Here is a 12,434-nt window from a genome sequence, read left to right as displayed (position 1 = left end):
TCATACAGATCTCTTTCTAGTTATGTAAAAATTGGGGTTTGGCTTTTGCTGCCCAATTCCCCATGGGACTGTCAGTCCGCTTAGTCCATGGTCGGTCAGAGAAGAATGGATGGAGGCAGAATCCAGTGGAAAGCAAGGCAGATATTTATCTGTTGCAACAGAGTTCCCTCCCCTCCTTCCAAGGAGAGAGAGAGCCTAAAACAAAGGGTGCAAGAACCTTTAAAGACTTTTGACATTGTCCAACACCCTTAGCTAAAGGCCACCCTAAAATCATCATACATACATCTTAGGAGGCGGTCTACAGCAGAAATCCTGTCTGCCAGGATACCTGATAATGGTTACTGATTGCATTACCTGGGCAGCCTGGCCATTCTTTGGTGATGGTTAATACTTTGGTTCCTGAATCCAGGTCACAGGCTCACCCTATTCCTACACAAATATGCCCTTAAGACAGATTTGTAAGCAAAAATACAATGGGAAGGCTTTCCCCTTTTGCCTCCCTTACTGCAGAGGAATATTTGAGGTCATTGGGAGAGTCAAAATGTCTTCAGGATTGCTCTTCCATACTATTTCAGACACATTTAGAGATGTGTGCATTTATGAACATTTATTCTATATTTGAGACCTTAGAATTCTTATAACACTAGGTCCTGTAAGTGGCGTAAATGCACATTAAATCCTTCATGAGGGTCAGTCAGAGGGCAAGCCTGGTGTCAGCAGCCATAATTCCACCTCCAAACTCCTTCATAGGCTAAACACTGGCAAGAGGCCAATAGTTAACAAGTAACGTAAGAGGAAATTGAAAAGAACTTTGAAGAGAGAATTCAAGAGGGCATGAAACCATTAAGATGAAAATGCATGGGCATAAAATTCACAGTGGGCATGGCTGGCTGACTCTGACCAATGGATGCCTGCCCTACCCTCATGAAGGAGCTCACTGCCCAGATGGCCTAGTCAGGTGCATCTCGGCTCAGGTAGCACACCATGACTGCCTCAAGATAAACTGCAAAGGCCTTGGTGACAGGTTTTCATAGAATCATAGAGTTGGAAGAGACCACAAGGGCCATCGAGTCCAACCCCCTGCCAAGCAGGAAACACCATCAGAGCACTCCTGACATATGGTTGTCAAGCCTCTGCTTAAAGACCTCCAAAGTAGGAGACTCCACCACACTCCTTGGCAGCAAATTCCACTGTCAAACAGCTCTTACTGTCAGGAAGTTCTTCCTAATGTTTAGGTGGAATCTTCTTTCTTGTAGTTTGGATCCATTGCTCCGTATCCGCTTCTCTGGAGCAGCAGAAAACAACCTTTCTCCCTCCTCTATGTGACATCCTTTTATATATTTGAACATGGCTATCATATCACCCCTTAACCTCCTCTTCTCCAGGCTAAACATGCCCAGCTCCCTTAGCCGTTCCTCATAAGGCATCGTTTCCAGGCCTTTGACCATTTTGGTTGCCCTCCTCTGGACACGTTCCAGTTTGTCAGTGTCCTTCTTGAACTGTGGTGCCCAGAACTGGACACAGTACTCCAGGTGAGGTCTGACCAGAGCAGAATACAGTGGCACTATTACTTCCCTTGATCTAGATGCTATACTCCTATTGATGCAGCCCAGAATTGCATTGGCTTTTTTAGCTGCCGCGTCACACTGTTGGCTCATGTCAAGTTTGTGGTCAACCAAAACTCCTAGATCCTTTTCACATGTACTGCTCTCAAGCCAGGTGTCCCCCATCTTGTATTTGTGCCTCTCATTTTTTTTTTGCCCAAGTGCAATATTTTACATTTCTCCCTGTTAAAATACAACCCTCTGGCCAGTAGCTCTCACTGCATCCCCACTGCCATGGGGAGCTCCACCCTCTCCACACCACTGAAATGATGTGCATCACACGACACACGACCAGGATTGCCTGAAACCTCACCTACTAAATCAGGAAAACACCAAAATGGAGAAAAATGAGAATACCCTACTAATAAAAAATTAAGGACAGGAGAACATGTCCCCCGTAGATTAAGTTTTGTGGTCATATTCTGCATCTGTAACAATGGGGCTTTTACCTACAAAACACAGAAGGAGTGTGGAACCCATCATCGTTCAACTTGGACACTGAGGTCCAGCTCCGAGGGCCTTCTAGCGGTTCCCTCACTGCGAGAAGTGAAGTTACAGGGAACCAGGCAGAGGGCGTTCTCAGTAGTGGCCCTGTGGAACGCCCTCCCATCAGATGTCAAGGAAATAAACAACTATTTGACGTTTAGAAGACATCTGAAGGCAGCCCTGTTTAGGGAAGTTTTTAATGACTGGTGTTTTTAATGTATTTTTAATCTTTGTTGGAAGCCGCCCAGAGTGGCTGGGGAAACCCAGTCAGATGGAAGGGGTATGTATAAATAAATAAATAAATAAATAAATAAATAAATAAATAAATAATAATAATAATAATTATTATTATTATTATTATTATTATTATTATTATTATTATCCTTTCCCAGACACTATTAGCCATGCATTTTGTTGGCAAATTTCCAATTAATACACTTGCACACATGTCTGTGGCATCAGTGGCATAGCATGGGTTGACAGCACCCGGGGCAAGGCAAGTGTTGCACTGCCTAACCCATGGTTCCTGTCAGGGCCGGGTGGCAGTGAGGCTGATGGGGAAGGGTCTTCCCAGCACGGAGAGGGAAGCTTGGGAGATGACAGCGGAGGCTGTTCATTTTATTATTATTATTAATTTAATGAAATTGTCACATTGCTTGATTGTTTAAGAAAAACCCAAAAGTGGTTTATTTTTCTTTTGAAATTTTGCAGCTCCCCAAAATTTTGCACCCTGGTTAGCAGCCCCTCTGCACCCCCCCCCAGCTATGCCACGGTGTGGCCTACAAGCATTTTGTTTTCTACTTGAAATCTGCTCCTGAGAACAAAGTATAGAGTATGATTTGCTCTTGTAGGGTTGTTTTGTGGTAGCAAAACCACAAACCATTTCATTATTTCCTTTGAAGTGCAACTACAGGCAGCTACTCTAACTTACCTCTCTTGTCATCCACTATGGACACTGCTTGGATCAGAAGTGGTGCATTGGATTCTGTATACTCCACAAAAACAAGGAGCAACTTCAGTGCTGTCTTCACAACCAGACGAAACTGCAAGAGGAAAGAGAGGAGAGCTTGTCACTCATCAGGCTGACATTGGCAGACATGCTGCTTTCTTAATGCAATACAAGCTCACCCTCTGTTAAGAGTCAGCGAACAGAACTGATGTTGCTGTCCTTTCAATCTTTGGTCAACCTGACACCAGATAAAAATGAGGGGCCAGGATTTTAAAACAAGGACCACTGTGGCAGGAAGGAATTCTGTGACCATTCTAAGTTGACTTATTGGAGGCAGATCATTGATTAGCCCAACCCAATCCACAGGTTTACATGAGAGGTAACAGGGATTGAATTCAAAACATAATATATCCGAAGCATTGTGCTCTGCCATGAAATTAAAAACCCTCCCCAAATAAAGAAATGAATCTTTCTTGTAATGGCCTAATTCAGACAATTGTTCCAGTCCTTTTTTTTAAAAAAAAAAAGGTTTGTAATGCCATTGTAAAGGACAGGCTAATCAGTAAATCACACAGTTCAAAGCTGGAGTTAACTTTTTATTAGAGAAACATGATCTTGGCAGCTTTGGCTGTGCTTCAGGCCTAATGAACGCTGCAGTTCGTGCCCTGTAGGTCCCACTCAATGAAATTAGTTGCTGAGACTAAAAGTCCCTGCATCCACAAAGCCATTGGTGTCTCCTTCTCTCCAGGGCTTCCTGAAAGCAATACGAGACTGTGCCTGCGTACCGCTTGTCTTTGCTCTGCCCATTTCAGCCAACTTCTTCACTCCTCTGTGTCCAACCAGTCCATGATATCCATGAGAATTTACTAGGACCAAATACACCTTTCCCTAGTTCCTTCCCACAGAACACCAGCTTCACACCAAGATCCTGGCCTGCGTTAGCCCAGAGAGATCCTAGTTACGTCCAAACCAAGGAAATCTGGCTTAGTGTTGATTGAAAAACCAACATTCTGTGAATCGGATATAAAAAGGAAGTGCTGCTTCTTTGCACCCAAGATAATTCATGATGAGATGCTGGCAAGCCACACTCTTTTTCTAGCCTACCAGTTATTATTATAAAATCTGCCCTTGAGTGAAAAGCAATTTAGTAGGCTTCATCTCCTTAAAAGGGGTGACCATGTGTGCAACTTGCATCCAAGTCTGGCGGAAAATAGGATACCTTCTGTCTGTCTGCCTGTCTTTAAAATATCAAATTCTAAAGGTGCCCTGAACAAAAAATTCTGCATGTACCTTGCTAAAATCTGACAGGCTTTAATCTACTCTAGAGAGTCTGCTGTGCCTACAGGTTTCACCCACTTCAGTTAAAAGAAAGATTCCCTATTATAGCAAATGAGGGGGGTGGGGAACCAGTTTCATTTTCAATAGATCTAAACTGGTCCAAAATATTGAGTCAAATTCGAAAGACACAGAATGGCTCAGAAACCGTTTGGGCAGCTTCCAAACGCTACAGCTACAGATGTAGAGAAACCCCCTAGTGTTTATCCTATTTTTCCACCCACACAATAATGATAGAAACTTGCTAAAAATATGTAGGCCTTGATATGTTTCATTCTGGGTGAAGTCATCAGAGTTATGCTGCATTAATTTAATACCTACACAAACACAGGAATAAACCTTTTTTTAAAAAAACCTAAACTCCTGTTAAGAGGGCTTTAAAAATAACTGCTGCGCTGGATATTCGTGTGGGGTTAGAGAGCCTCTCAACTTGCTCTCAATATTCCAAACACAGAGACTGCAATGATGATAACAAGAAGGATATAATGTAAATTTTAGGGACAGTCTCCAAATATTTAAAGAAGCTTCCTGTCCAGCTTGCAACAGGAAACCTGGGAGATTTAACTGTCAAATAGAAGATGGAGCAATCTTGTTTTCTCCTGCTCTGGAGGGTAGGACTCAAACCAATGGATTCAAGAAAGGAGATTCCAACCAAATAACAGGAATATTGTTTCTGACAGTAAGAGCTGTTTGACAGCGGAGGTTTTCTTCGAGAGGCTGTGGACTCTCCTTTGTTGGAGGTTTCTAAGCAGAGGTTGGGTGGTCATCTGTCAGGGATGCTTTAGCTGAGATTCCTGCATTTCATGGGGTTGGACTACATGACCCCCAGGGTCCTTCCCACTCTACAATTCCGTGATTCAATTATCTTTTATTTCTCTGCACCACAGCTTTTCAGTGGCACACTGTGCATAACTAAGAATGTTGTTGTGATTTCTCCCCTACTTGTCTCTACTGACTTTCTTCTGCAAATACGTTAGTTAGGAGTATGCTGACAACAGCAGAGGATAAACTGGGTCCTCCCTTAAAGAGGGTACGTATTGCAGTGAGACCTGGACAACCGACACCCTGTGTTGTGGGTGGGTTCAGCTGGTAAGCCACAACACCCAATTGGTAGGTCCCTCGAAGCTGGGTGCAATCTGGCCAATGGGACGCAGTCTAAACAGTTCAAGGGACCTATATATGCCCATGCACGTGCCCCAGAGCTTCCTCTATGGCGCATGCATTCGGAACACCCGCCCACCTCTCCCCACTTTTAGGGCTTTGCGCTTGACCTTGCTATGTCGTCATGTGTCGTCTGTCGTTGGGACAGGGGCACGGCAGGAATTTTCCCCACTTGGCTGATTGGCTGGTGCCATTTGGGTTTCGCCTGCCGCATAGCAAATCATCACAACTTGTAAGGTTGCGGATAGGCTCTGGTTCAGGTGATAGGGATGGGAGAACGCTCTCGCCATCCCTATATGAAGGGCATTCCGTTAAAGGAATCCAGAGACTCGTTGGTTTGGTCAACCCCTGAGAGGGGGTTGTGCCCGTGCCTGAGTCCAGGGGGACATTTGGGTGGTGGAGTTAGCCCGTTCCCGGCTTTCTGTTTATCCAGGTGTTCACCCTTGGCTGACCTATGCTGGTGCCCTGGGTCAGCGCTACCTGCATGGCAGAGAGCTAGTCTCACCAGAGCCTATGCAACCAGTCACTTTCTGTAATCAATAAAGCTGTGGCCTAAATTCTGCCAAAAACCAAAACCAAAATTTGACTCAAGTGTGAATTTATTTAGGGGGGAGGTTTCTGGTTCTGAACATGCAAATAAGGGAAACCAAAAATTGCTTAATACAAAAGGTTTGATATTATGCATGTGCATAATGTTCAAGACATTTCTTATTGATCGAGAGGACTTACAAGACCTGAAGATTTCCTCTCCCAAAATAATACTTAATATATGCATGGAAATTATATTGCATTAGGAAGTCTTAAATAAAGCAATTATGAATGCTGTCCAGACCTTTTCAGGGTGAATGTGTTGTGTTTAGGTATAAAAACGTGCAGCGTCTGTGTTCTATTCATCTCAATATATTTTAGTTGTTCTGCTAGGTGGCGCTATGCGATGGTTTTCTATAGCAAAGGAGGGAAATTTAAACATCCCAGGATTTCCCTGTACTAAGATTGCTGCTTTGAATGTCCTCACTGGGAAGTATTACCATTCCTTAGCAAGAGCAAACTCAATCAGGGTTGCTGTGGTCTGATCTGCCCTTGCCGTGGTTCAGTTATTTTGGTGCATCAGGATGGCACATATAGAGGCTATAAAGGTGATAAAAATGGCACCTCAGAGAGTTGAGGCCATACTTCCTTGTGCGGAAATTATTTCCTTGGCAAGTTGCCCTAATAATATATTTGACAGATGGGGGCATAAAGCATTAGAATAAAAGTATATAATATTAAACAGTAATTGTTTCCGGCATCTCTGAGATATGTCTCGTCCTTTTATTCACTTTACGCCATATGTGTTTGTCTGTGTGCATATGAAAGATTCTCAGTAAGGAGAAAGGTCTGCTCTGAGTTAATATTCAAGACTACTGCACTTCTTCCAATTGGCAGCATATATTAAGAGTGTTTGTGGGTTTTTTAATTTTTTATTGGAAATTTTATATACAACATAACATAACCCCCCCACCCCCCAACACAGAAATCCGCCCTCATTAAACGTGAACATAACATACAGTGAGCATAACATACAACAATACAAACAACCAAATAAAAGACTTCCTTTATCCTGTATCCGGCCTCCTTATTTACTTCTTATAAGCTGTTTCCTTTATGAATAATTATTAAGATTTTTCTAATTATAACTTAAATATCCACAAAGTCTCCTGCAGACATTAATTAAAACAAGTCCAGGTATGTATTTTAGGGCACTGTTTTGTGACGTATTCTCTGCATTTCCCCCATGCTTTTTGAAACTCTTGTCTAGTGTGATCTCTGTTAATCTAGCCATTTCAATATACTCTGACAGTTTGTCTTGCCATTCCTTTTTTGTTGGCAAAGTTTCTTTTTTCCAGTTTTTAGCAATTAGGATCCTTGCCACTCCTGTGGCATAGAGGAATATTTTCTGATCTTCTCTTGCTATACCTGTGTCCGTTATCCCTAGTAGAAAAGCTTCTGCATTTTTCATAAAGTTATACTTAAACATTTTTTTAAGCTCGTCATATACTATGTTCCAGAAGCTTTTGATTTTTTCACAGGTCCACCATATGTGTATAAGTGTCCCCTCCGTTTTACCACACCTCCAGCACAGATCTGTTTTTGTCTATAAAACATCTTGATTAGATTTTCCCTCAATACTTCACAGGCTGTATGTGTGGTGTGTTTCCTTAACTACAGCAAGACCCATCCTTTTGTTCACTAAAGGGATTTGTATGTTTGGCACTGAGGCAGCACGTGTAGTTTATTTATTTATTCCTCCATACCTCCCAACAAAGCCAAATATAGGAAGCCCTTCCCCCCACCCACCTATTACCCATACATTCTAAAAACCCTTTAAAACCTTCTCTCAACCAGTGATTTTAAGGTTGCCAAGAACAGTGCTTTTGGGCCATGAACAGCCTGGGCAAACAGGAATGTTTTTAAATTCCTCCCAAAAGCCAACAATGAGGGAGATAGGAGGGCATTTCACTGCCAATGCCAAGTGGGCAGCCCCCAAGGGTGGCACCACCACCAAGATCTCGCCTGCCAATTATAGGGACTGAGGTGGCTGGTACCGAGGAAGGCACTCTTATAGGTACTTGGGTCCCATTCACGCCTTGTATGCTAGTACTAACATTTCCTATGGGAACTTCACTGGTAGCCAAGGCAGCACTTTCAAGACCAACAACACATAGTCCCATTGGGATGCCATTCTGAGATAGGAAGCTAACTCCACAAACATTGCCCTATGAATTATTTTCACGAGCTGAAAAGAGAGAGGAATGTGCCACTATAAATGGAATTAGCATTGCCTTTGCACATGTACTCCTCTGCTTGTGGCAAGTATCAAATTAGTGGAATTTTTCGGTGATTGGCATGTTCTCCATGTGTGTATCACAGCTGTCTACAGACACACACGGAAAAATCTTTAAAACTCTTCAATAGATGGGACTCTTCTTACCTTTGACCCAATGAGAGTGTACAGCCACTGGATTGTTTCGTTATGATTGATTACTCCATTCATTCCATCTACGTATAGCATAATTTGTCCCAGTGCTAAGGAAATAAAGAAGATAAGGAAAGTTAGCAAAATTCAGTTGAGTGAGAAAAGGCACAAAACATCTTTCTGCTTCCAAATTAAAGTAGGTCGCCATTCTGGATAACCTCAACTAACTCTCCCAGAGGGCACATGGATGCAAATGCAATTGAAATGCAACCTCAGCTGATGTGCTGAATGGATGCATGTGAAGGGGGACGGGGCTGTATGTGTGGTCTAAACCACTGAGCCTTTTGGGCTTGCCAATCGGAAGGTTAGCAGTTCGAATCCGTGCAATGGGGTGAGCTCCCATTGTTCTGTCCCAGCTCCTGCCAACCTAGCAGTTCGAAAGCACACCAGTGCAAGTAGATAAATAGGTACCGCTGCGGCGGAAAGGTAAATGGTGTTTCCATGTGCCCGGGCACTCGTCACAGTGTCCCGATGCACCAGAAGCAGTTTAGTCATGCTGGCCACATGACTCAGAAAGCTGTCTGTGGACAAATGCCAGCTCCCTCGGCCTGAAGGTGAGATGAGCGCCACAACCCATAGTCAAGTTTGGACTTAACCGTCCATGGATCTTTTAACTTTTTGTATATGTGAGACTCTTGAGAGTCCCATGGACTGCAAGAAGATCAAGCCTATCCATTCTGAGTGCTCACTGGAAGGATAGATCCTGAAGCTGAGGCTCCAATACTTTGGCCACCTCATGAGAAGAGAAGACTCCCTGGAAAAGACCCTGATGTTGGGAAAGATGGAGGGCACAAGGAGAAGGGGACAACAGGGGAGGAGATGGTTGGACAGTGTTCTTGAAGCTACCAGCATGAGTTTGACCAAGCTGCGGGAGGCAGTGGAAGACAGGAGTGCCTGGCGTGCTCTGGTCCATGGGGTCACGAAGAGTCGGACATGACTAAACAACAACAACAACATGTGAGTGTGTGTGTGAGAGAGAGAGACAGAGAGTGAGAGTGATGGAAAAAGACAACGCAGCCTTCTGTGGGCCCATGCTTTCCCGGGGAAGGGAGACCAGGCCACAATAGAGTGTACTCCTCCCATGCACCCTTCTGCGCCACCACTAGATGAAAGACTAAATATTTGCCAGGCTGCCGTTTATCAGCCTCCAAAATTTTCCTGGGGTCTCACCAAAACCTCCTCAGGAAGTTGATGTCAAAAGTGTTTGTTGTGAGAGAGGTAACCCTATTCCCTTTCTCCACAGCATGCATAATTTTTATAAACCTTGATTATGTCACCTCAGGCTCACTTTTTCTCTCAACTACCCCCTTCCCCAAAAAATGTCGTAACTTTTCATCATACGGGAGTTCTCCATCCCCTTGATCATTCTGCCTGCCCTTTTCTGAGCATTTTCCACTGCCACAATGTCTTTCTTGAGGGAAGGAGGCCAGAGTTGTACACAGTACTCCAAGCACCCTTGCACCACAGTTTTATCTCTTTCCTAATTAGCCGTAGCATGGATGTGGTCTTTTTCATAGGTTATGCACACTGGTTCAGCATCTTCAAATTATCTGCCATGACTCCAAGGTCTCATTCCTGAACCACCAGGTCAGACCCCACGAGATGTGAACTTTAGATTTTCTTTGGTCCCAGTGTGCATAACTTTATGCTCAATGACATTGGATTGCATTTGCCATTTCATTTCCCTTTCACCTAGTTGGAGCTCACTGCAAGCCGTTTTTATTATAACATGGATGGAGGAAAAATTGGTGATAACAAAGCAATATGGCCATTGAGAAATGGCAATTGCTTTTACAGCTGTTCCCATTGCATGGCCACTTTACCACAAACTAGAACGCCATTGTCAAGTTCCTTGGTGTGTGTGTGTGTGTGTGTGTGTGTGTGTGTGTGTGTTCAGGCCTCTTTTGAGAGCCCATGTAGACCATCTACACACAATCAACAGCAACATGCAACCAGTCATTGCCTTGTTTGTCACTTTCCAGCCAATAGCTGTAACTCCCTCTTAACAGGTTACATCCCAATTCAAAATAAAGAAATTCCTTCCAGTAGCACCTTAAAGACCAACTAAGTTAGTTCTTGGTATGAGCTTTCTTGTACATTTACACTTCTTCAGATACACTGGATACTTCTTCAGATACACTGGATACTTCTTCAGTGCATCTGAAGAAGTGTGCATGCACACGAAAGCTCATACCAAGAACTAACTTAGTTGGTCTTTAAGGTGCTACTGGAAGGAATTTCTTTATTTTGACTATGGCAGACCAACACGGCTACCTATCTGTAACTGATCCCAATTCAGTGTGAGATCTACACACAAAGGCAGGGCTGCAGATCTGTTTTAAGGATCAAGAGCCCCTCGCATTGCAGAATGCTGTGCTTCTGGACTCATCGGCTGGCTGCCCTTCCAGAAAGTGGAACGTGTACAGTGGTACCTCGGGTTAAGTACTTAATTCGTTCCGGAGGGCTGTTCTTAACCTGAAACTGTTCTTAACCTGAAGCACCATTTTAGCTAATGGGGCCTCCTGCTGCCACCGCGCTGCCAGAGCATGATTTCTGATCTCACCCTGAAGCAAAGTTCTTAACCCGAGGTAATATTTCTGGGTTAGCGGAGTCTGTAACCTGAAGCGTATGTAACCTGAGGTATCACTGTATATGCATTCTAACTGGGACCGCTCATGGATTCTCCAAGAATGCTACAGTGCGGGGGGGAGGGAAGTATTTGATCCCCTGCTAAATTTGCCAGTTTGCCCTCTGGCGAAGAAATGACCAGTCCATAATTTTAATGGTAGGTTAACTGTAGCTGTGAGAGACAGAATAACAACAGGGAAATAACCCCCAGAAACCCAGAAGACAAAAGTCAGAGATTGATGTGCATTATAATGAGTGAAATAAGTATTTGATCCCCTATCAACCAGCCAAATGTCATGCTACCTGGCATCTTCCTGTCGTTATTCTGTCTCTCACAGCTACAGTAAAATTATGTACCGTTAAAATTATGGACTGGTCATTTCTTCATTGGAGGGCAAACGGGCAAATTTAGCAGGGGATCAAATACTTTCCCAACACACTGTACATATAGCTTTGATGTGCTTTCTGATGCAGGTATTCCCTATCAGCACTGGACAGTGTGGATGGGGGTAAGATAACCTTCCCATCTGTCGGTCTGGTGTGTATGGGGCTGACCATTCTCATTCGCTCATGGAAGCCAGTGTGTGGTTCGTTCATGGCTCTCTCTTGATTGTGACTTAAATGTCAGTGAACAATAAAGAGATTTTAATGCACATCGCCAGCCACTGACTATTAACATTACATCAAAGGGATCCAGAGTTTTTTTATTATTATTACTAGGTAATTCAGAACAACTGCTATCCAGCTGCAATTAGAGAATGGCTTAATGAATATTATTTTTGTTTCTCTTCAGTACAAAGAAAATTGCCCTTTGATCAGAATCAGATAAGGTCACCAAGCTGCTTCTTTGTAGTGAAACTTCTTGGATCAGAAGGAAAGGATTTCATTTGCATCTGAAGAAAATGTGAAACAAATTTTATGCCCCACACATATTTTTCAGATTAATAAGGAACATAAATCAAGGACTTCTAAAAGTCAGTCTTTAAAGCATCACATGGACATTACAACAACAAAGACTGGCTAAGTATCTAGGTAAATTCTGGACTGCATTACTCCCAGCTTTCAGGTTGTCGCTCAGTATAGTCATAAAAAAGCCAAGCCTTTAATAAGCCCCATGCAAAGAAACCACAACAATGTTCAAAAGAAATTCCTGGCTATTTTCATCCGCTACTGAAGAATCTTATCAGAAGCTTCTTCCAAGACTATGGAATTCGATCGTATCTGCTATAGCTTCAGGTTAGCATTGCGGATTTTG

The 12,434-nt window shown here is 43.3% G+C and overlaps 1 protein-coding gene across 12 annotated transcripts in view; it reads right to left on the bottom strand.

The window, feature by feature from the left end:
* FHOD3 (formin homology 2 domain containing 3) overlaps positions 1-12,434 on the bottom strand; it is a 352,366-nt gene that overhangs the window by 121,405 nt on the left and 218,527 nt on the right. For all 12 annotated transcript variants that reach the window (XM_082194682.1, XM_082194676.1, XM_082194681.1 and 9 more), the window contains exons 6-7: positions 8,507-8,601; positions 3,022-3,133 (exon numbers count right to left, since the gene is read on the bottom strand). In XM_082194682.1, the coding sequence (XP_082050808.1) occupies positions 3,022-3,133; positions 8,507-8,601 (207 nt within the window). The remainder of the gene's footprint in view (positions 1-3,021; positions 3,134-8,506; positions 8,602-12,434) is intronic.

Source organism: Podarcis vaucheri, assembly GCF_965113315.1.
Source record: "Podarcis vaucheri genome assembly, chromosome: 13".
Taxonomy (NCBI): domain Eukaryota; kingdom Metazoa; phylum Chordata; class Lepidosauria; order Squamata; family Lacertidae; genus Podarcis; species Podarcis vaucheri.
This window is presented reverse-complemented; position numbering and strand designations above follow the sequence as displayed.